The 25,895-nt window shown below is 51.2% G+C and overlaps 1 protein-coding gene across 3 annotated transcripts in view; it reads right to left on the bottom strand.

Annotated features, from left to right (window-relative positions):
- The window catches only part of creb5b (cAMP responsive element binding protein 5b), a 48,821-nt gene that overhangs the window by 10,142 nt on the left and 12,784 nt on the right, over positions 1-25,895 (bottom strand). For all 3 annotated transcript variants that reach the window (XM_049026696.1, XM_049026695.1, XM_049026697.1), the window contains exons 5-7: positions 25,199-25,344; positions 11,154-11,280; positions 9,908-10,018 (exon numbers count right to left, since the gene is read on the bottom strand). In XM_049026696.1, coding sequence (XP_048882653.1) covers positions 9,908-10,018; positions 11,154-11,280; positions 25,199-25,344 — 384 coding nt within the window. The remainder of the gene's footprint in view (positions 1-9,907; positions 10,019-11,153; positions 11,281-25,198; positions 25,345-25,895) is intronic.

Here is a 25,895-nt window from a genome sequence, read left to right as displayed (position 1 = left end):
TAAATGCCGAATAAACGTGTCTACACGCACTTTAGCGAGCTGCGGAGAGCGCTACAGGTTAAAGGATGACTTCCCTGTGGCTCGACAACCTTCATCTATGCGGCTCCTGTAGCTCAATAAGTAGAGTGCTATACTAATGATGCAAAGGTTGTGGGTTCAAATCCCACGAAACACACATAGGTTATACATGATGCTTCCTTTTACTGCAATTCAGGTTGGCTAAAAGCATCAGATAAATGTAAACCACTGAATTTTAAGGAGACATTTTACACAAAATTGTGTGAATGTCTATCCCAGATAGGACTGCCATCCCTAAATTTGTGTCCCTTGCTTACTGGGATAGATTCATGGATTAGCATGACCCTCTCGTGGATACCGCAAGATAGATGGATGACGCGTAATGAAGCATGGTGATGTTTACCAGGCTGAATTATTTTATTACAAATTATGCAGCCATATTACCTGCAAAAGGCACTAAAAGCACCTTGGATGTAAGATGGAAGTGGGATATAATCTCAGTTAGTCTTCAGCTGAGTGCGACACTCAATGGTCTATTGTAATTTTGTGTATAATTTGCAAGTATTAAATGATGCAATTTAAAGAGAAACAGCACAACGGCTTCAGAAATTAATACAAAGCCGAGACATTTGGTTCCATACAGTCATTTCCATTTCTCTGAAGTTTTGTTGTTTCTAAGGGGTGGGTGGAGGGGGGCAGTCAATTAGCCTCGAGGCGGAATGAGGCAACAGGTCCTGGCTCCGCCTTCTGGACAGAGCTCCGGGGGTGTGGGCGGTGCCACCCGACCTGTCAGCGGGGCATCCAGACGTTTCCTGTTGGGGCTGTTCTGGGTGGAAAAAGGGCTTTGGCTTGGAGGGCTGGCAGTGGCTCCCTGTGGCTGATGTGGCCAATAAGGAAAGGTCTGTAATGGTACGCGGCCAATAAGGAAGGGTCTGTAATGGTGCGCGGCCAATCAGCTTCTACATCATGTGAATCAGCTCCAGGTTTGGAGATGGAGAGTCTAGGTGTTACTGGACTCATCCTACACTTCTTGTAAAATCATTTTGCTAACAGGATCCTTATACTTAGAAACCCGCATCACTCAGATTAATAAGGGCACCGATAGACTTCAGATATCTGGTATTAGTGTAGCACCTCCCACATTACAGCTAAGGTTAGAAAGGGTTATTTTACTGATTAACTGTAACTGCCGTAACATATCGGCTGACCTCGAGCGCCAGAAGACTTTTCTTCCTCAAACCAAACACCTAAAACAATCTTACTATGTATTAATCTTGTTAACATTCAGTGTGTAAGTGAAGCAGTAGGTATGCGAGTGCTTTAGCGCATGGTCTCTCCTGCTTATGCTCTTTCTCACCAGTCTTTCCCATCCAGCCCCCACCAACCCCCCCCAGTTTCTCCCACACTCACAGCTGCTGTCAGTCGGTATCGCCCCGTATCGGGGGCTCCACGGCCCTAACAAGCTGCGCATTCATAAACCCCCCGAGGGGAGCGCAGGCCAGCTGGCTGGGATATAAAAACCCCAAACCCTCGCCCCCCCCCACCCGCCAGCCCCGCCATTGGGACCAGCACCGGCACCCCCCAGCCTCCCCGAGCCCACCTTCACGAAACAGGTCCCCTGCTCAATCAGTCCCCAGCCTGGAGCCACATCTGCACCACTCCCTGCTGAGTACCCAATAGTTTGCCTCCCCCTTCCTCTAGGGGGCAGCAGATAGCAATGTGTTTAATGGTGGGGAGTAGCTGTATGTGTCCTCGATGATGTCTGGGCAGAATGATCTGCTCCTTTCCATGCAGGGCACTGCGGTCAAGGCCGAGGCGATTCAGCTGAGCACTCGGTCTGGAGGTGATGTTGGACATGGGGTGGCATCGCTAGACCCACTGGTCCAAGGTCACATGTCCCCCGGGTCCATCCACCGGCAAAAGCAGCTCCGAGACGCGAGAGCTTTCCTGGAAAACCCCCCCAACAGCTGGGCGCTACCCCAACGGTCACCCTGAACGTCCCGTGTACAAGACTGAATGGGTATAAAACCCAGTTCTGTGACCAAACAAAAAATAAACTGAACAAGCTGACCATCATTATCAATCAAATTAGCCGATTTTCAGCCTCTGCAACAGACACAAGTTAGCAGTTTGTTCACATTGTATTCATCAAAACTAGCTCAATTGCATTAAACTGATTATTGTTTGCTAAGCGGTAGTTTCTATGCAAGGGGAGATGTGTTCATCAAACATTAAACTTTAGTATTTTTTAATATTTGTTGTTACAGAAATTCTCCTTCACACCACAGCAGTCAAAAGAGAAACATCCTCCGATTCGTACACTTGAATATCCTTCAGCAATTGGCTGTCTGTCGTCATGCCGACACTGCGGCCTGTGTGAGAACCAACCACTGCCCCGGCAAGCTTATCTCCCTCTGGCCCACCAGACACCCCCCCCACCCCAACCCATTCCCACAGAGAGGGCTGGAATTCGCCCGTGCAGCCCTGCCTAAGAGCACATTAACAGGCCCCTAGCGGGCAGGAGAGGCGTCTGGACCTCTGCCAGGCCCAAGGTGGGGGTGGAGGAATGGGGGGTGGGGGGAGACGATCAATCGGCATCCCCCCCTCTCCTGGTGGAGTCTGCCAGCCAGCCAGCATTTCGGTCATTTGTCAGGCAGCTTGCTAACCTTCCAGCTGGCGGGCCTGTCTCTTTGTTTATTAATTGAATTACTCTACCCTCCAATCCACAAGCACCCCCTTGATGTCTCTCCACAGGTAGGAGAGCTGCTCGGGGGGGGCGGGGGCACCCCGTCTCTACGTGGGTTTAAAGCATCGCCATGCAGAACTTTGCCGTTACGGAGTCCCATCGTCATGTTTGGTGTCCGGCGGCCATCTTGGTGCCCAAATAGACCAGATTAGTTAATCCAGAGACTGAGGGACAGTGGTATCATAATAAAGAACGACAGCTACGAGCCCAGGCCCGTGCAGACAGCCAATGCGTTACGGGCAGGAGCTGTGGCAGCTGATAACCAATCAGACTGGTACCAGAACCAGTAAGGGCCACTCAGATGGGCCTGACGGCAGCTGACGTTTCAGGCCGCAGACTCACGTCTGGCTGTGAAGGAGAGGAGACGGCCTGTTTCATTCCGCAATAAGCTGCCTTTATTCCCGCCGCTTAGGAGACCGCCACTGACGCAAACAGGGTGTCCATCGGCAGGCGGGAGGCTTTTCCCAACCCAGATGATGATGAGTTTCGCAAAACCACCATGTGCGTGTTGACGGGACGCAGGCTCATCACAGGGGCCAGCTGCCCCGACCTCTAACGAAAGGAGCCATCTTCTAATTGCCCCGGCGTGGAAAACAGTCATTACGGGCCGCAAGTCGGGCCACCGATACGAGAGCCGCTTGGAGCCAAAGCCGGCGGGTTTAATCTTGAAGCGTCATCCCTGCTGAGACACCAGATGTGGTAGAGGGACGTTTTCTAAGGACCCATACGAGAATGCTGGGAATCCTTCATCACTGTTCACCATGTCTTACGCCATGTGACCTGAACCCACACTTAGGCCATAACCTCGACACGGCCAGCTCAAGCATCTGTCTGAATAGTCGAACGTCTCAAAGTTTTCAGTGACAATGCCACAGAACGTTACAGGAGTGCATGGAACGCACATCTGCATGCTGGCAGCACAGCTGGCCGGTGACAGAGAATATTTCCGTGTGAATGGGGTGTACTTTGTGCTAAGCCTTTTTAAGGGAGCATGTTACAAACTCCAGTTTGGAGGGAAGAGGCCATAGAGTACTGTGCGTGTGCTGTATGCGTGATGCATGCGCGGTGCATGCGCGGTGCATGCACGGTGCATACGTGTGTGTGTGTGTGTGTGTGTGTGTGGTGTGTGCGCATCTGCGCATATGGAGGGTATAATGACCAAATAAATCAAGGGTAGTAACTTTCCTGGCAGTGATGTTTGTGGGTGAGGGTCCCCATCTGCTGCGAGGGGAGCAGGGCTCTCATTACACCCCCCCCCCAATCCTGAGAGGCTCTCATTTACCCACCCTCCCCCCCCCCCCCCCCCAAGAAAGCTATACCCGCGGCTCAATGCTCCCCTTTAAACCCACTTTATTAGATTTTCCTCTCGCCTCGAGAGGCCGTAACCCACAACTGAAAGCTCACTCCCACCCCTCCCAGCCCACATGCCCCCCCCCCCCACTGTTGGGGGGGGCTGGTTAAACTGTTTTTTTTTTTTTCAGGACCACCGACCTGCTCTGAGACCTGTATTGTTTCCCCGGGCCGTTCTTGAGGGTGCAGCAGTTCCGTCGAGCCAGACCTCCCAGTACCACTCCGGGGAAACATCCCCGAGTTCCTGGCCCAGGAGAGTCCGGTGCCTATTCTCCCCCCCTCCGGGCCTGGACCAGAACCAAGGCCGCCCTGGCAATGAGGTGATGGACAGAAGCAGAGACAGTACAGACAGAACGAGCAAAGGCAGGAGTCAACAGACATCTACAGCAACTCAATGTCGCCCAAGAGCTTTTTCCTATTGTCATGTTATGATGGTCCTGAGACTGAAGGGTAGGTGGGGAAAACCCCGTGACACATAAGGACGGGTGAAGTTACACGCCGCTGAGTGGCTGCCCATGATGCATAGACACGACTTAGACCTGGAGATGACAAGGAAAGATACCATGGCAACCCTCAGACACACCCCCATGGGCGAAGGAAGGTCCCTCTTTATGGGTCCCCACAGTTCAATTTCCTGCGTAAGTGACCTATGAATGATGGCTCCAGTGGCCTATCATTGACAAGCATCCTCAGGGGGGGCAGAACCTAGGTGCCTACCCATGACCATCCATTGAGGCAATAGCTAAAAGAGGTACAAATACCTCAGTATACACTACTCCTATACCGCAGCGAGGCATCCAAAGGAGAACAAGCACTGCTGAGGTGCCTGCAGCAATCAGGCCCTCAACTGAGCATGTGCAGAGTCCACTTTCAGTAAGACCAGACGACTTGCATGTGTACTGATCACAAACATAAGCAAAGATCTCAGCCTCTAAAGTACACCACGTTCCCCCATCACACGTCCACTATAATCTCCTATCGGTCACTCAGGGTGAGACACGTATGTCAACACTTTCAGATCATGAATCAGGGTCTTGCGTTACCGAGATTCCTGAAGGCCCTTTGGCGGTTAGAAACACACAACTTCCACCGTGGACCAAAACATCCACAAGGTAGAGCGCAGGTTCCTCCATGTGCTGCGGAGGGGGGGTGCTCGTGTTACTGGTCTAGCTAAAGTTCACAGTCTCTGGGGCTTGAGTCCTCGGGGGGGGGGGGGCAGCTCTCTGAATTCGGACTCTCAGCTGGGGAAAAAAAAACCCTCATTCTCAGTTTATTGTTTCTGTAGGTGTCCGGAGTGATTTGTGTAATAAACGTGCAGAAAAGTAATCAGCCATAAATTTACAGTAGAAACTGCCGATTTATTATGTCTGAAAGAGGAGATCCAGACAGGAACATCGCCTGGGTTTCAGAGGTTTCCAGGAATCAAGTGGATTATTGTTAGAAACATAAACTGTCTTTGTGGTTATGCACGTTTTGATTACTTAATCTGTCTGTGATGGTATCGCTTTCTAAGATGAGATTTTCCTTCAAGAATTCACCTTTTCGCTTAAGTGAAGAAGCCCGCATCTAGTGTTGGCCAGGAATTATGTCATCGGATGAATGGGAGCCAGCGTTCGAACCGGCACCATCCCGGTGCATGAACATAGCATGGCTCACCGAAGAATATTTCAACACCTACTCTGAATCCAAGCGATACAGTTATCGTTCCTAGTAACAATGTAAACAACAGATAATTACTAATGTAACAAAATCACACAGTCTGGGTCGCAAACTGGCTTTGCCTTGATAAGGGCTCGTTTAGGCTTCGGAGTTCGAAATACAGCCCAACGTCCAGATGAGAGACAAAAAAAATGGTGCGATAGCGTTCCCCCCAAAATGGGGGGTCAGCGGGAATGCCGGCGGCTCTTTGAGATCCTATCCGACTCAGATTTCCGAGCTCGGTCGTCATGAAGTTGGCGCAGCCGGGAGTATTTTCTTAAACGTGATAAGGGGGAGGGGAGCCTGGAAGACTCTCGGCAGAGATAAGTCAGGGGGCCCCTTATCGTGGAAAGAAACTGTAAGCGATGGGAAACAAGGCGCTATCTTCACCTACATGTAGCAGTAGGGGGGGCGGCGTCTCTACAAGAGGGAGCATAACCCTCAGAGGATAATGCAGGCCTGCCCACGTCTGCGGCCTGCCCATGTCCGCGGCCTGCCGCTCATACTCACAAGGGCTATGCTGGTCGGCGAGGCGCAGGACTCCCTCATAGTGTCACCCATGTTTGCCCGTGTGCCAAACTTGGAACGAACCCCCCCCACATGGGTGGGCAAGCGAGTGATTTGCATGAGTTTGGCCCTTTTTATTAGTGCCCCCGAAATCCTCTTTAGGTCTTCCCAAAAAAAACCTAAATGGAAACAGTACTTTCCAGCGCTCCTGGGCTCAGAGGGGGATCCCAGGGAGGGAGTGCAGTGCTCCTCAGCTCATTAAGTATTTACACCAGAGATAGTGTGCAGAGAAGCTGCATCTCCCCATAAAATCAATTAGCACCACTGCACGTCACAGAAGCCGCCCCCCCACCCCGCTGCGGCGACCCCTCTCTGTGCCCCATGGCCCGGGCGAGCGGCTCACGCTGCCATCTGGGCCGACCAGCGAAGGAGCTCTCACCCCCATGCGTGGGGGTGTGGGGTTACACTGGGGAAAGCTCCTGCATGCAGATAGGCGATGTGAGCAGGTAACGTGATTAGGGCTGGCTGAGACACATGGGACTGTTCACCGCCCCGTCATCCGATAGCATGGCGGTAATTACGGAGCGGCAGCGGTGGCCGGGGGGGATGTCGGAGACATGCCGGACGTTCATGAACCCATGGCCGCGAATAATGCAGTTAAAGCCTTCCTCTTCCCTCCAGTCTCCAGATTCTCTCCAAACGGACCATAATCCTTCGCTTTAATGTCGGGTCGCTATGTGTGTGCCCTCTCCCTCCCTACGTCCTTTACAACACTGGGATTCGAACTAAGAAAACGCCCATCGTAATTCCATACGTCGCCCTGGAGCATTCCCGGAGAGCTGTCGACCTTGAGAAGAAAGGGACTGAAGTACATTGGGCAACAGATACGTCACAAATACTTGCAGAGAGCATTTTCTCTGTTTTTACACACATATGTATTTCTGAGAAACTCAGGTAGCTTCCTGGGGGGACGGTGCTGTGGGGTTAACTCAGGCTGCTGCTCCCCCTGCATTGGACATGTGAGACCCTGATCCCAGCCTCAGCCACCCCAACACTGAAGCGGCTATTCGAGGCAAGGCCGTGTTTTAATGGCCGCTGACAGGCAGAGAACCCTTGGCTTGCTGCAAGACAGCAACGGATTTCGCCCTGCTGACACCCGGAATGATGCAACTCGGTACTAACCTGGAAAACAAAAGAAAACGTCTGACTATCATCCCTCGCATTAAAACACGGAACACTCACGAAACATCTAACTGACGAACTGATTAAACACTCTTAATGAAGCCTTCACTGCTTATAAACTGTCAGGGTAGTAAATGTGCTGTCAGTTTCCTTCATCTCTTTTGCTTGATGCAACTTGGGGCCTGAAAATCATCAGTACCAAGCGCTTTATGCCTGTGCATCCAGCGCAGGGTTGTGGGGAGACTGCAGGCCATGTCAGGAAGCCCTGGGTTCCAACACAGGCTAGGGACCCCTGGGATTGGTCCACTGCAGGGCATTGACACCAGTCCACCAAACCCAACCCAAAATATCCAAAAGAAAACCAGAATGACTGTGACCATAACTTATAAACTCAACACAGAGATCTATGGACAGAGATCGAACATACAGTCCTGGGGGGTGATGTCACGCTGGGGGGTGATGTCACGCTGGGGGGTGATGTCACAGTGGTGTTCTTGTGCTACCCACAAAAGAATTACGTGTGATTCCTATACAGATAAGGGCATCCACAGAAATACAGGTTATATCAAGCTCATGGGAGTTTTACTTACACAAAAATGTTCTGAGGGCAGAAGGAAAAATGACTGGATCAGTAAGCTAACCAAACGGAGGAGGTGGGTCCAAGCAACTAGAGGAGGCAGGAGCAACCAATCAGGTGTCTTAGTCCCACCTCCTCTAGTTGCTTGGACCCACCACCTCTACAATCTTATTGGTTCTCTCTCTGAACCAATTATTCTTCCTTTTGTCTACAGAACATTTTTGTGTAGATAAAACTCCCATGAGCCTCAGGACAAACTCCAAGTCAATATAAAATATTTCGGGACACATCCTGACGTGAAGGATTATTTGTGATGAACATGCATACATACACACGGCTGGTAAAAAATGCTTTGCTACTCCTACGGTTCGTATGTTTGCTTAAAAAAAGCCTGAACAAAGGGAGACAGCACTATTTACGAAGAGGTTAACCAGAGCAGATGCTTCCTGAAGACGAGCTGAAGGAGGAGCAGTGATCTGAAGCCAGGGGAGAGGGAGTAGGAGCTCAAGGGCGGGGAGGCGCGCGTCTCCTCACTAAGGAGAAAGGCAGCTGGATCTGGGATCAGATACGATTACCCCTGTGACCTCAGAGTCAGAAGGGGCGGCATGCGCACGTGTGTGTGTGTGTGTGTGTGTGTGTGTGTGTGTGTGTGTTTGCGTGTGTGTGTGTGCGTGCGTGTGTGTGCGTGTGTGTGCGTGTGTGACTCCAGGGGGGCAGACTCTCAGAGAAACCCACCTGGCAGAAACAATAACCTCCAAAAAAACGCAGAACTCCCTCCACACACACACACACACACACACACACACACACACACCCCAAAAATAAACAGCTTTGTCAGGATTCATCAACTGGGCCTGTGGTTTTAAGCTTAGCAGAAATGCTAACATGCTAATGGTTTTGTGTGCATGTTTGTGCAGAGAGTTGTGGAGGGGGGGGATGGGCTGCTGTAAAACACACAAACAGAGGCCAACTCAGAAAGGCTCAATCACATAGATGGGGGGGACGGGATCAGACCCAGAGTCTACGGGGGGGGCAGCTTCAGAGCCTGTGCTCACGACGCAGGTTAAAAACAGGAGAAAAAGGGAACTGAGCTGTGGTGACAAGCGGAAGTTCGCTAATTATGCTCCATATAATCAAAGCAGCAAAACACTGAAAGCTATGCAAAGAGAGGACCTGGGAGAGACATGCAAACAGCCTGCAGAGAATCACGCTAAACCGCTAAGCAGAGAGAAGGTCATACTTCAGAGAAAGAGATGAATGGAATCACAGAAACGCTTTTTGCAGTAAGCAAACCTGCGGACCCCGGCGATGCCATTTAGTTTGACTGTCAGAAAGGGCCCCCCCCACCCCAGCACGCAGTGACTTCGAACAACGATTTGGTGACATAGACAGGAGACTGGCACCATCTCGCACACCGCCCGGCTCTTTGCGGACCCACCAGGAAGGGGGGGGGGGGCGGCTAACAGTAGCACAGCTACCCGCCTTGTCCGCGCCGCAGGTGCCCCGCCCGCCCTGCCCCGTCAGGATGAGGTAATCAGACGCTCGTTCCAGCTCGCGCCGGACAAGTGTGAACAAGTCGCAGGGCCCAGGGAGCACGTTCTGTACATTAAGATACACATCAGGCTCTCTACGGGACGGCCCCCGCCTGCCACATAATGGTCCCTTTATTCCCCCCCCCCCCCAACGATCTGGCACTATGCCGGCCTGTCCAGACCTGGCTTCGATTCAGTACCAAGCGATGAAAAGCCCACGGCGGGACGGGCTCCGGTGAGAAGGAGTAGTCCAGCAGGCGTGTGCGTATCCATGAGTCAGCAAGCTCCACAACTCACCATCTTGGCCTCTGAGTGGATGCCGGGGATGTGGGGGGAGGAGCAAGAGTTGTTGTGGGCGGGGCCTTGCATCGCCATCATGCCGGGGCTCATGGACATCTGTCTCTCCATCTGAAGCGGTCAAGGTGAGACACAGGGGCGATCAGCACACGAACCGGCAAAGCACACACCTCCTGACACGAAGGGCCCGCAATGGGGCGTGGGGGCCTGACTAATTATGCAGTTGGGCGCAAAGGGGGCCTCTTCTCCGTTTCCATGACCTCGATTTCACACATCATCCCTGTGGTTTCCCCGCATGGTTTGGTTCTCAGCAGTTTAAATGGTGAGTCAAAGAGAAACTAACACAGGAAGACACCCGCAGCCAGAATGCATCTCCAGTGGCCTAATAATAGCCATGGCTGGTGGAGCCGCGACCTGCACCGCAGCCGCCGCGTGTTCGGGAGGTGCTCGCTCGATGGCTGCAGCCAAGCCGTGAGAAAGCTGTAGGGCAAATCGAACAGGTGCAAAAATATTCCCTGACTGAGACCTGGCAGAGTTTGTGTGACTCTGAAGCCATGGAGACCAGAGCAAGGTAGTGTAGTGTAGTGTAGTGTAGTGTAGTGTTCGCTTCCATCACACAGGCTGGGGGCCACCATGCCCCAGTGTCTGGCCATGGGGGGGTCCAGTGTCAACCGTGGCTGATTAGACACATCAGGCCCCGTCCGCAGAGAAGCTGGGGCCCCCCCGATACTGGGAGGGTGATTTGTGTTAAGTGTGTTTAGTGTGAAAATACCAGTGGGATCCGCGGAGGTTTACACCGCCGTCAGTCACCTCGGGAACACAGGCAGCTCCACCAATGACTGAGACTGAACATGCCAGCAAGAAAGAAAAAAAAAAACACACAGGTCGTCTGGCATTGCATGGTGTGTGATGTCATTAAATGCCGATGGGTGGGGCCTCGTCCCGGCTCACAGACCCACACTGTCCACCTCAGGAGGCCTCGCATAAGAACATGAGGTTTTGCTTTCAGTGTACTTCAGAGGAGCTGAAAGCGGCGTTCCTGAACATTATAGGCTTTGTGTGCGTGTTCGTAAGGGGAAGTACAGAAGCAGATGCACCTATACGTTTTATTTTTATTGGGGGGGGGGGGGTGACAAAACAGGAATGAAAGGTAAATTAGCAGAATGGTACAAAATGGCGGAGCTGTGGTTGACCGGAATCAGCAATGCCTGCGTAAGGTTTGCCATGGGGGGGGGGGGGTACTTACGGGCATGAGAACAGCGGAGGACCCCGGCATGGTGGGGTCCGGCAGCGTCCCGGCCATCGAGGCGGGCAGCGGCTGGCGCGGCCTATTCCTCATGTGCAGCAGCGACGACAGCGAGTTCGGCATGGGCCTGCAAGAGTGACAAACGTGCCCGATTAACACGCGAGAGATCTTGGGTCCTGCTGCCGGGGTGATGCGCCGTAATCCCGGCTTCGCCGCAGACTCTCCAGCTCGCCGTTAAATTAAAGGCCTTCAGGTTCCCGTCTGGACGTGTGACACATCAGCAGCGGCTGCCGACGCCACAGAGTGACAAAGCAGCATCGTGAGAAGCCAACGCTTCTGAGGGACGACGGGGGACAGCTGTGGGAGACTGGAGTTACCTTCTGACATGGTTCACCCTCCACATAGGCTCAGCCTTTTGACTGGGCCTCAAACTCCCATAAGAAGGACGATCCCCCCCCCCAGTAATACACACAAACTAAAAAGGCAGACAGACACTTTAGAATTTAGTGATCAGTGGTCATTATTAACACACCACAGCACACAGTGCACAACAACCAAACATGTCCTCTGCTTTTAACCCATATGTGACTTTCGTGACGTAGCAGGGGGCAGCTAATTCAGCGCCCGGGGAGCAGTGCTTGGGTACCTCAGTGGTACCTTGCTGGTCGGGGAATCGAACCTGCAATCTTTTGATTACAAGTGTGCTTCCCTAACCATCAAGCCACCGTCGCCCACATGATTAGATAGATGGACAGATATAGGCGGTATAACAGATCGTAGTTCATCCATAAGCCATAAAGTCTCCCCCATGTTTCAGGATGCAACTGAATCACGGATTAACTGCGAAGTTTAACCGTAATAGTGTGAAATACGCTTCTGCTTTTTAAAGCTTAAATATCGATGCCACAGAGCACATGCTTTCCTTTCTCACAACGGGGGCGAATTCCCTCCTTATGTGAAGCACATGGGGGGTAAGTATAGATGGGGGGGATGCAATAAAAAAATTGTGCGAATTTATTAGCATTCGCCATGGCATCTTTAGTGCCCCCCGCTTCCCGGTCTCTTCACAAGGGCTCTTTGAATGGTTTGCCTGACTTTTGTTAATACATGATCTCAAGAAAATAACCTGTGATCTCAAGAAAACTTTGGCTATGCAGCGATCATGAGGAAAATACAATGAGAGAAAGACAGAAAAAGATAATGATGGATGTGCTCTATGAACTTCTGTATGAAGTGGTGAAAGGATACAGACAAAGCAAGGGTGCCCACGTGCACCAGGCAACGTGCACCAGGCATGTTAAAAGTTCCTCGCTATACGTGTTCTTTAAGTTCTCTCAGTAATAAATGGAAAGCGAAATAATCCAGTCCGTGACTCAAAACTGTGATATGACAGACAGAGACAGACAGGCAGAGACAGACAGACAGAGACAGACAGACAGATAGATACTTAGCAGTACCAGAATGATTTGCCCCAGAGTATGTCATGACTGCAGGAGAATGAGGGTGTTCGAATTCACACACGCACGACAGATATCTCCACTGATATCCCCTTAATCTCTGCGTGTGACTCGGTTGAGGAGGTCGATCCAAACTATCTGGCCACGAAACGCTGCGAGCGACTGAAGTTGAGGAGAAAATCCTGAGATACGGGGGCGGCTTGGGGAGGGAGGCTGGCAGCCTGAATGTCACCCTGCTGCAGAAATACTCGTACGATTCCGGGCTGGAGAGACTTCATTTGCACTACGGCCCTCAGCTCAGCCCTAACATCCTTTTTCAGCGTGATCACATGCTGGGAGCCACACACACACTGACACGCACACACTGACACACCCGCACACACACACACACACACTCACGCACTGACACACACGCACTGACACGCACGCACTGACACGCACTCACACACACACACTCACGCACTGACACGCACGCACTGACACACTCACACGCACGCACACACTCACACGCACGCACTCACACGCACGCACTCACACGCACGCACTCACACGCACGCACTCACACGCACGCACTCACACGCACGCACTCACACGCACGCACTCACACGCACGCACTCACACGCACTCACACGCACGCATACAGAGCTTAAAAGCACCTTTCTGCTGAGACTGACAGGTCATTCGGCAGAAGCCCCACAGCCGTTCGGGGTGCTCACACTGTGCCTGTTCATGGTTAAGCTTTCCACCACTTGCCTCTGAAATAAGAAATAAAGTTTCAATGCTATCAAAAAAATGGGGTTATGGCAACATCAGCAGAGCAGCGCCCTCCCTTCACACAGCTCCTCTGCGTGCACCGCTCACTGCCGTGGCTACATTTATGTTTAGACTTCAGCGTGTGAGAAGCTTGAACTGCTAGCATTCAGCGTTGCATTCTTCAATGACGGTGGCCCTCACTAGCCTAACTCTCCGCCTCCCCCCATCCAGTGACCCCTGCACCCACTATCCCTCAACAGCTCTCGCTTCTGCCCTGGCCCAGTGAGGTCCGAATTCGCCGAGCTCTCAGAGTCTGGAGGTGCTGGATCGACATAAAGAGCATGTCCAGCACTAGAGAAGGTGTCGTGCCTCTGCAACACACTGCTGGCTGTAAAAAAAAAAAAAGGAAAAATAAAAAGCCTCTTGACAGCTGTCCAATAGAAAAGCGTATTAATGTGCGGAGGGCAGGAAGGCGAGTTAATTAGGGCCGGCTCCAGCTGTGCAAGAAGAAAGGGGCCTTTGAAGGCGCGCAGGTTCCCTGGCCGCCCCTTCGGGCCGTCAGAGCCGCTCACCTGCGGCCCGTCGACGGAAAAACCAACAGCGCGAGGCGTCCAGAAGGATCCGCGCGGGAAACAAGCAGCCTTTTCTGAGCGTGGATCCAACGGGGCAAAAATAAAATCCGCCACGCAGTCTGCGCGCGCACTAGGCAAACCGAACACGGCCCGCGCCACACGTGCAGCTCATGCGGCGATGGGCCTGGCCCCCCCAGGGGGCAGGGAAATGCGGTGCAGTCCTGACCCTGCGCTCTCGCATTACCCTGCACCTCGCGGCTTCGGCATGACATCACCACTCCCCCATTGGCTCCCGCCCTCCCTCCCACCTCTCTTCCTCTTCTCTGTCCCTTTCCCTTCATTCCCTTTCTCGCTCCCTTCTTTCTACCAAACTGGACCAATTGTCAGTCCTACGATGTGAAATTACAAAAAATAAATAAAGGAAAAAACCCTCCATGGCCGCCCGTCCTGCCGACAGAGCTAGCAGTGCGGTGCTGCATTCTCTTCGCGCCGGAGCCAGATCGCCGCACAGCCGTGCCCGCACTCACGCAGACAGCATGCGCACGATCCCGGGTCCTAAATCCCGACTCGCTCTCTGTGTGACTCAAACTCGGGCGAGCTGGCCGCAGCCCAGGCGGAGGGAGGGGAGAGAGCCAGGCTTATAGCCGCACCACTGACTCACATCCTTCCCTTCTGAACCCGCTCCAGCACTGATGTAATCTTCTTGGCTCGCTTAACCCCCCACCTCCCCCTCCCTGCCTGCCTGCCTGCCTGCCCGCCCCCCCAGCCTGGCTCGGCCTGCCCCTCCACCCCTTTCCCTCATCCGACAACCCTAGCCTCGCCGCGCACGCTAGTGAAGTCACTGCTAACCCTGCTAGATACAGCGATAGAGAGAGAGAGAGAGAGAGAGAGAGAGAGAGAGAGAGAAAAAAAAGCTTTCGATTGTAACCAAAACAGCCCAGGGCCGAGTTCCAGATGCATACAGCCGGGGCAGCACGGTCGCCGTGGTGACGGGGGCAAACACTGAGAGAAACAGCGGCCAGGGAGGGCCTGCAGCTGCCTGGCGCTCGGAGTAAACACTGAGCAGGACGTGTCAGTGATTTACTGCCTTTAATCACATGCGGGAGGAAAGTGCCAGGAGACTCAGGCTGAGGAAACAGTCAGAATCCGATCAAATAAATCAACTCTAATGACTGACGACAAAGGCTGAGTTTTATTAGCGGACCAGGGATCGGACCCGAGGTACAGGGGTATCCTGCCCTTGGGGCAGGATAGTAAATAGTAGCAGAGAAGAGGATGTCGGCAAAATTGGACAATTCCACCCATCCACTTCAGGGGGCGCTATCCTGGAGCACATTCAGCCACCGGCTCATTCCATTACGCTGTGCTGAAAAAAGATACTGGGGGTCATTCCTGCCTGCTGCCATCAGACACCGCAGCCGCTCCTCTCGGTGTGCCCCCCCCCTGCCCCCCAACCATAACATGGCCGGAAGTGACCCATCTCTGTAACACAAATCCAGGGCTATCTGCTATCTGTATCGCCATCACTAATTTATATCATCATTATAATAATAATAATAGTAAATCATTATCATAAATTATAATTTTGTTATTATTATTATTGTTATGATCGTCATCTCTACATATTTATCTCTGTAATATTACACTTTTCTGTTCTCAGGATATTCTGTGTGTACAGTGTACTTTTTTAATTTGATACCGCATGCTTGCACTATGTGTGCTGTCTTCACACATCACTCTATGTATATTCATATGCGCATTACACTCTCTTCCGTATACAGCAGAATTTCACACTCTTCTTAAATGTCCTTCTTTCCTCCACCTTTATAGATCCCCCTAGACCCCATTCTCCACCCCGGTCTTCTCCCCCATCTCTCAGTGAGGACCCCGGTCTTCTCCCCCATTTCCCAGTGAGGACCCCGGTCTTCTCCCCCATCTCCCCTTGCGGACCCCGGTCTTCTCCCCCATCTCCCAGTGAGGACCCCGGTCTTCTCCCCCATTTCCCAGTGAGGACCCCGGTCTTCTCCCCCATCTCCCCTTGCGGACCCCGGTCTTCTCCCCCATCTCCCAGTGAGGACCCCGGTCTTCTCCCCCATCTCCCAGTGAGGACCCCGGTCTTCTCCCCCATCTCCCAGTGCGGACCCCATCTTCTCCCCCATCTCCCCTTGCGGACCCCGGTCTTCTCCCCCATCTCCCAGTGAGGACCCCGGTCTTCTCCCCCATCTCCCAGTGAGGACCCCGGTCTTCTCCCCCATCTCCCAGTGAGGACCCCGGTCTTCTCCCCCATCTCCCAGTGAGGACCCCGGTCTTCTCCCCCATCTTCCCATACGGACTCCAGCCTCCTTGTACAGGTTCCATTCTACCTCCCCTTCTCCCAGGACAGAGCCCGGTCTGCCCTGCCATCTTCCAGGAGAGACCCCAGCCTTCACCCCCCCACCCCCAGGCAGATCCCCTCTCCCCCTGATGTGCGGCAGCCTGCATATGTGGTGGCCCCAGGCACAGATGACACAGAGGCGCTGGAATGAGAGGGAACGAAGCCTGGGCGTTCCTCTCCAAATGCACTATTAAACGCGCTGCAGTACACAATGAGCTCATCCTAATTCAGCTCAGATGTAGTCCCGCGTTGACTTTCTGTGGAGCTCGGTGCTGGCCAGGCAGGGTCACTGTCACCCATCAAATCCCCTGGCCTGCCAACGCCCCCCAGAGCCCAGACCTGGCAGGTGCTTATGCCGTGTTAGCGCCGTTGGGCGTGGCCAATGGCCTCCCACAGACGAGCAGGATCCTCCCACTAAATATCCTACCATCGTCTCCCTGTGCTCTAGTCTCACGGGTGACCCAAAGGGTGACACGCAGCAAGCACTCTCATCCATCCTCATTACACTTTTACTGCTCAGACAGAATGCACATCCCAAAGGCTCAGGATTCACGAGCAGCTCCAGAACATTCTCACCGTAGTGAAGAAGAGCCAGACAAGGGGCTCTTTCATGCAGATGCCAAATAAACTCCATTATGAAATTAAAACATGCTGGGACGACAGGCGAATGCATTCTGCATTTAAAAGGAAAAAAAAAAACGTTTCAAAAATAAAGCAGAGCAGCGGCTCCATACCCGCAGCATGTCAGTACACAGTGCTTCTTATTTAGGTTTTAACTTCCTTCAAACTGTTTTTCAGAGGTGTGAAAACTATATATGTATGCAACATGAAATTCATATATATAAAAAAGGAGAAGGTATTGAAGTCCCCCCACCCACACATGCTTTTCACGCGTGTGGTTTGCTCCGGCGCATGCTCCGCAGCGACATATTCTTGCTGCATTCTTGCAAAGCTTCACGTTGTGGGAGCGAGAATCCAGCTCATCTGATCGCTAATTCTCATGACTCTGGAAATAGGAACTGAGCCACCGACAGCTCCACCCCACGCCTCCACACCATCCAGGCCCACAAATAGCTCAAACTGCCCACTGCCCCTTCGCTTTGGCTGCCATGCTCCACGTCCCCCCGCTGAGGATCATTTGGATGCTTCTAGTCCGTTCCCCCTTTCGCCATATTTTTTTTTTCCCTCTTCCCCATTCGTTGCCGATAGCCTGCAAATATTCTCCATGCCAGAGCCCACAGACTGGAGACTGACCAAATGTAGGAGGACATGAGCAGCAAGGGGTCCAATGCAGAACCTGTTCTGTCAAGCTGGCGCTACACATCACCGTAAAGATCATTTGTGTTGTGATTCTGAATGAGCGACTCTGACAAGCTGGCCGGATAGACCAGGAACCAGCAGTTTCTTTGGAGATTTATGCTTAGTGAGGAATCCCATGCCAAGTGTATCCTAAAATCATTAAACTGCACATATTCGTGCATATAGTTTAAGGATAATTTAATACATAACCCTTGTCTGAAACAGTCCACGCGTACCGGAATTAAAATATATTAAAACGGTGGATTTCATGCAGCAGGAAGAGCTGAAACATCAAAGCTGACCACACTGATAACTTTCTTGTACTCTTTTGAGGCGAAAGCTTCAGGCAACACACATTCCGTTCTTCACGGTGGTAGATCTTTGTCACCGATAGCCCTGTGTCTCTGCAGTATGTCTCCTAAATGTAATGACAGAGAAATATTGTGGTAGATACACACTTCCTTCCAACATCTGGCAAGCAAATATGAAGCGTCAGCTGTGAACTTCCTCGAGCGCTTTGCAACCCTGACACCGGAGCAATCAGTGGGTCACGACATTACAAGGAGTCTGACAGTGTAGTGGAACATTCCACTCGACTACCAGAGGGGCCAGAGGCTGCTGGAATTCTCCATTCCAACAGACTTTGGGGGGGGGGGGGACAGGAACACTCCCCAACTCAACTATGCCTGGGAGAGACCCTCGGAATGTGCCTTTTTCATCAACCATGTGTTTCTCATACACAAAGGATATCTGCAGCATGGGAACCCTCAAAACATTTACGTGAGATAAGAGAGATCGGTGATTCTGCTGCAGTGATTTTTGCCCTCATTCCTGGAACGTTTAAGGTTCAGCCAATACAGACTCACTATTCCTCCTTGTTCCCCCCATTAACAGTTGGCCTCATGCACTCGACAGGCTAATTATTACATATTCCTTGACATTCAAGGCAATGACAGGTGCTGACAATTCAGCACGGGGCGGAGCCAAGCGTGGGGTCCCTTTCCGTACCAAGACAGTGATTTTCGTTGCATTACGAATCGTTTCTCCCTACTTCCCCTGGGTTTTTGACGCCACTCTGTCCAGAAGACAACCAGTTTCACAAACCACAGGCCTCTGCTGGACTAGTGGATAAACGAACATGTAGAAATCCAGCTGTAATTGATTCCAAGCCTATGAGCCCTTTTGTAAACACTAGGGAGCAATCAAAATCACACTGGTTCTGAACCCAGTCATCAGCACACACCCCCAGCCCCCCCTGCCCCCAGCCAGTCCACATTTTGGTTCCAGTCCACCACCTGTGTGCCAGAGGGAGGTTAATCAAGGGCTTTATAATTAGCTGACAAGTAAAATCAGGTGTGCAGGTGGTGAAACCGAACAAAAATATGGACTGCCTCGGGGGGGGCAGGGGAGAACTACTACAGGCCCCCCAGTTTCCTCACACTTCCCAATTCCTCCGTCCCCCCCAGCCAGCAGTACCTCTGATGAGTCACACAGTCACATGCTCACCGTGTAAGACTCATGCCATTCATCAGCACTCTCGCTCACTTGCGATCCACATTCACTAACGCGGTACTCAGGTCAGGGGGGCGCGCATGCTGTCGAACGCTGCCACCGGCGCGCACACACACACACACACACACACACACACACACACACACACACACACACACACACACAGGTTTGTAATTATATCATTGTGTGGATTTTCCATTCACTTCTATGGGGGGAAACTCTAATCCCAAAATGACGACCTTAACCCCACCCAGCCCTAACCGTAACCATAAGTAACCAAACAAAATACGACACTTCTGGCACTTTTAGGTTTTTGAATGCATTCACAGATCTTTCTGGGGACCTGAAAAAATGGTCCCAACAACGTCAAAATAGATTTTTATCACATTGAGGGGAACATTTCGTCCCCACATTGTAATTTAAACATAATCCACACACACACACACACACACACACACACACACACACACACACACACACACCCCTCTGCCCACTCCCTCCAGAGTTCCCCCTCACTGGGATTGAGGCCTCATGAATAAATTAAACGATCGATTAGTATGGAAGACACCCGATCCTCGTGCTGGTCCAGTCGGGGAGCATTTCATGAAGCTGGTTACACTGAAACGGGGGCTGGGAAGACCAAGAAGTCCATCCCAGATCCAGGACTCCATCGAGGGGGCTCCCCTGCACCTCAGAGTGAAAAAACCTAATCCATGAGATACACCTCAAAACAAGCAAACATAATCTGTGAGATGCACCTTACACCGAACAAATGTAACCTGTGAGATGTACTTCAAAACCGAACAAACGTAATCCGTGAGATGCACACATCATCATTGAGGTTCCTGGAAACATTGGGTGTTTCGGGTCTTTCAACATCATACACCCTCATCCAGGTGACCCAGCCGGGGCTGATCAGACCCCAGCTTGTGTCCAGATGGCTGTCTAGCTACCACGACTCCATGGTTCTCCTCTCTTGAGCCACAGCCCTCTTAAGGCCCTCTCTGCCACATCGGTGATACTGCGCATGGCTCTCCTCTTACACTGTCCAAAGATGCCTAGACTGCTTAAGGCACTGGCCAAGGAACGGGCCGCCAAACCTCTGCAGCCAACCTCCACTGGGAAGCAGCTCACCCTCCAACCAGCCTGCTGACAGTGGCTGACCTGTGAGATGCAGCTCTCACTGAACAAACATGACCACAGAGCACAAACGACGGGAAACAACACAGAGAACAACCTATTTGCCTCTATCTTTAGTTTCTGAGCAATAATCGTTAAGGCTAATTGATATTTTACAGAATGACACATTCCGTTTGTTTTCGTGATTTGGCTGCGTCCAGAATTTCCATTTTAAGTAAAACTGCACGACGCCCCGATGCTCATGGCCTATAATCTGCATTTTACTGCAGTTTCCACACCCCAGTACCCCAGAGTGTGAGCCGCGTGGGGTAAGGTGTAGGCGCAGGTCAGCTATTTCAGAACATGCCCACAATCACACAGGGGCATGGGGGCAGCGCAAGTGTCGTCTGCGGGTAGGAAGTTCCTGGAGGGAAGGCGGTCTGTGACAGGGGCAGCTGGCCCTCACGGCTTCCTGTGAAAAGTAGCGCATGTCGGACCGGGACCCCCTCGGACCCCCAGCTTTCCTGCTGATGAGGATTATCTGCCTGCTTTCTCTGCTAATGGGACTCCCTTCATCCTGGACACACTTCTCCCCGGAAATTTCTACTCACCCTCTTCGTAAACTTGTCCCACTAGCTCCCCATCTCTGCTCTCCTCCACCCACCTGATCTCCTCCTCAGCCTCTAAAAACAACCTGAAAGAGGCTTCACCCTACACTTCAGCTCAACATCTGGACAGCCCCCACCCACCAAAGTCTCTCCACTCATGTCTCCATCAGCCTGCCCCCCCTTTTCAAATAGTGACTGGACCATTAAGCGCCACCTTGTCCCCCAACCCAAGCTCACCCACCATTAGACCCACGGGGGAGCTTCTGTTCCACATATGCTTACAGTGTGTAATCATAGTTTCCTCAGCCCATTTTAACACAATTGGTGTTTAAAGTACGAAAGATCTTCATTCACATAGTAAACACTGGCAACAGCGACAGTCCTACAGGGCTCATGCTGCCCTCGCTGCCTCAAATCCCCACGAGGCTGGAGCCCTGTGTTTTTTCAGGAAGCGCCTTCCTGCCCGCGAGCGGAGAAAGCCTCGCCACTGGCCGTCACCATGAGCCCCAGTTCCTCAACATGCCCTCAAAACACACAGCGACCGAAAACACCCAACCAACAGCCCGCAAGAGACTGACCCCAGAATCGGGAAAGAGGTCCACCACCCTCCTTGCTCTGCTGAACTAAACAAAAACTAACATCTGGACGATGCAAGAGCGCACGTTAGATTTCATCTTCGGAAGGGACCAAAACAGCCCCGAAACCCAGCTCCCCTAAACACAGGGGTACTCGCACAAAACGAGCAGTGACCATCCATACCCAAATCTGTGCCCTTGGCACGACTGTAGGACAATAAAGAAAATCAAATTCCTTTTACGTGTTTGTCCCCAAGAGCGCAGACAGAGTGATCAGTGTCCCGAAGTTCTAACCTTAGCCATTTTCGGAGCTCTACCACACAAAGCAAACACACACACATACGCCGGAAGGGTTTTTTCTCCTAATATTTATGTCAGAATCCCTTCGCATTCACACAGTTTGCCACCCGGACTGACACTAAATGGCACTGAATGGCAGCTCAATAACAGCAGTCCAACATGGTGCCCCATCAGCCATGAGCACGAGAGGAGCCTTTAGGGGGAAACAAGTACGGGACCAGCGGTATAGGAACAAGGCTATGCACCTCCCAATATTTAATTTGGGCTCATTTGTCCCCCCTCCCCCCACCACCAGAAAAAAACAAACCTTGGCATTTAAATTATTATGTTGTGCCCCCCCTGCCAACATCAAACTCCTTTCTATGCCCTTGTACAGGACAGTGCATTAAAAAAATGTTTTAAGACTATACATCTTGGATCTCTGCAGAGAACACTAATACATTAACTCTGAACAGAAACTGAAAAATGAATTTTGTCTCTATGTATGTTTGTATATGTGCCACAGCAATTCTTTATGATATTTATATGAGGGAGGGATATTTATTTTTAGTAGTAATAGTGCACCTCTTTTTCTCATGTCCTAGACACTCTGTACAGATGCCAGGTTTGCACTCAGGGAAAACATCAGGGATTAAGATTCTGACTGTTAATAACACTAAAGGAAGTCTTTTCTCTAACAGAGCTCACGGCCCGTGTACGTCTCGCGCTTGTATACACCGGTACGCACCTTTGACAGATTCAAGCAAAGGATATACTGCTAACAGTCACCTGCCGAGCTCAGTCTGGTTCTGACAACCACATCTACAAGCGCCTCGCACTTGGTTTACGCTGTGTACTTTGGGTTTTGCAGCTGCGTGCATGTGTGACTCGATCGAGAACGGGACGTGGGCAGCATGTCGCTTTCACAAGGTGCCGAGGTGAGCAAACACGCTTTGGACACATGCGAGACCATGAGGTGTCAAGTGCGTTATGCTATTAGGAGGGGTACAGACTCCCTGAGACGCACTGATTGTGTGGGAGGCCCTGCAGTGTGTGTGTGTGTGTGTGTGTGTGTGTGTGTGTGTGTCTGTGTGTGTGTGTCTGTGTGTGTCTGTGTGTGTGTGTGTGTGTGTGTGTGTGTGTGTCTGTGTGTGTCTGTGTGTGTCTGTGTGTGTGTGTGTGTGTGTGTGTGTGTGTGTGAAATTTCATCCCCATCCAGATTAAAGGCCCTGCTGGATTATCAGTCAGAGTCACTGATGGGCATCTCATGTAAAATTCAGAAGACGTCTAATTCACCCATGTGGGGAACAGGCCGCCACGGGCCTGTTCATGCTGCTCCGGTCTCGGGGGGCGAAGGCAGCGACCACTCGGTCTGAACAGGAGGGACGCGGCATTAACAGGAAACAGCTCAGAGCGGCACCCCTGTTTATGAGGACATTTCACAAATCTCTTAGGTAAATGAACAGCTCTGCCTATTCGATAGAAATATCCTATCTCTTTGCTCATTTAGCTAAAATCATAGAACATCCCTCCGCCCAACTTTCAGCTACTTATCCAGTGCTGTGTCGCACCGAGACTGGACCAAGCTGCAGGAAGCAGAAGGCACAAGGCAGGGGAACACCATGGATGGGATGCCAGTCCAGGGCAGGTCACATATAGACACATATGCACACGCTAAGCGCGATTTTGAGATACCGAGGCACTGTGTACTACCAGAGGAACCCAGAGGAATGACAGCCCGACCCCTGGACATGTGAGGCCACAGTAGTACCCACTGAGGCACCTCATTCACACATAATAAAGAACAATTCACATCCACCCTGACGTTGCAGTGTTCCACCTTCATGCACACAGACACATGCCAGAGCACAGAGTGGGACGGCATCCTCTCTACAGTAGGCTTCTTGTCGTTTCGAAGACCATCGCTGCAACTTTTCCTTTCCTTGAGTTCCCTTAAAAAACATGCTATGCGTCTTCGGGGTTTGCAGCCACAGTCCAAAGATATGCAGCTAGGCTTAACAGCATTTCTAAATTGCTCATTGGACGTCTATGCCCTGTGATTGACTGGCATCCCCATCCAGAGTCGACCCTAGCCTTGCACCCATTTGCTGCCTAAGATAAGCTCTAGGCCACCCTGACCAGGACAAGTGGGAAGAAGATGGATAGATGAAGCAGAACTGTGACTGTCTGGCAGCCAGGAAGCCTTCAGAATCAGTTATGGCGCTGAGAGGTGAAAAATGGCAATATGGGAGTCACCCTTAAAAAGCAGACAGGGTGGATGATGATGTCATCACGGGACACGCCCCCGGCACTCACATGCCAACCTGCGTGGTCATATATTCCGCTTCATAATTTATAGGCACGGCAGCCCGAACACCAACGCCAGACTGAGTCATTAGGCAAACAGACACTCTGTGATTTAATGAGGTCAACACCAAAGGATAACTAACATACATTATACTAACCCTTACAGTGATTCATAGCAAATTTAAAAGGAATATGAATGCACATGGAACCCCACATTTATGGAAGCTTACCGGCAGAGAACTAGCACCAGTGACAGTATCCTGTCTATTTTCTAGATCTTAATCCTCTACATTTTGTGCAGGAATATGTATAAAGACAGTAAACAGCAGTATGAGTGGTGCCAAACAGAGTATATAATCCTCCTCCACAGCCCTGGAACCTCGGTATCTACTACTGGATTCTCCCACCCACCTCACACAAGGTAAGGATTGATGTCACCGTCAGTGGGGCTCGCGAGATTCCTACCGGCGAGAGACTTGGTAGAACTCATTACCTTGCCATTGTGTTCGCCTTTCCAGGTCAGCTTCCCATGTGCCCTCCGACACTCATCTGCTGTATCACCGGTGTGCAGTCCTCTGCCTCTGCTCACACCTTCTAAACTCAAGGGCCTCCTCACAAATGTCCGGGGACAATGGGCATGGACCCCAACCTGAGCCCAGATGCACACCTACCAAAGAATCACTCAAACTCTCTGCTGGAGCTCCGGGTCATCAAAATACCACAGCTCTCTTTTTAGACAACATTTATTAGTACCCATCAGGCAAGGTTACTCTGAGGAACATTACGTTTTTGCCTGCAAACAGCACCTTAGCCTGCAGCACCAACACCCCCTGAATCTGGCATACTCAGCTGCTATGTTAAGCGTATGGAATTTGCCCAGTTAGAAACCATGTACCTTGCCTGTTTTTGTATCTGCCTGAACCTTGGAAACATCGGCGCACTAATAAAGCATTTATGAGGATTAACTGTACTTTCACAGATTCTGCTCCACTGCTGCATTTTCTGCTTGTTCCATTTCTTAATCTAGCTATAATAACCATCTAAGTCTTCCTGAAAAAGAACAGCAACTAACAAAACAAAAAAAAAGACCCTCACAGAGATGCATGAGACTCTTCCTTCCATAAGATTGGCCTGTGCTTTCCTGTAGGCTTCTGATGAAGATATGAAGGTGAAAGACGGCGGATGTTTACCCTATTGGTCGATTGGTGGATGGCGCCTGTGTGATGACAGAGCTGGACTGAGGTGAGGGCAGCGCTTGGATCACGATGCTGCCATCATGGTTCGGCATCCGGGAGTGGTGCTGATTCTGCCCCGTCGACCCATGTAGGGAGATGTTCTGGAGATGGGTGGGGAGGAAAGATGGAGGAGATGGGTGAGGAAGAAGGATGGGGCTCTCTGTCGGAGATACGCAGGAGCCATCACATAACAGCCAACGGCACAAGTGATGCATTTGGGGTCAAACTGGCACCACAAATTACCATTTTGTTTGTTTGGGTGACTTATGGGCAAAAGGTTGTGATTTCAAGACCAGTGAGGAACAGCGCTCAGAGGCCAAATTTGTTTGTAACCTGCCGAATGTAATGTGATCTTTCGGGCACCCAGCATAGACTTACAGTATTATGCAAAAGGCTTCGGCAGTCAAAGAAAATGTTTAAACGATCTTCATGTTGATATAAAACTATGATATTATGTCTGTCAAAGCTTGTTAGCTTAACCATTTCAAAACCCCTGCTAAAGTCACCCAGTATTTACAGCAACCATCCAATACACCCATGTATTTTGTGACTTGACTACTTGTACACCTTGTTAGGCTAATCAATACCTCATCCTGTTATTTAGATAATTAACTATAGTTAATTTATTGACCTTGCGGTGAAATTTAACCTA

Source organism: Brienomyrus brachyistius, chromosome 9 (assembly GCF_023856365.1).
Source record: "Brienomyrus brachyistius isolate T26 chromosome 9, BBRACH_0.4, whole genome shotgun sequence".
Classification (NCBI taxonomy): Eukaryota; Metazoa; Chordata; class Actinopteri; order Osteoglossiformes; family Mormyridae; genus Brienomyrus; species Brienomyrus brachyistius.
Note: the sequence above shows the minus strand (reverse complement) of the source record. Positions and strands in the feature narration are given on the sequence as shown.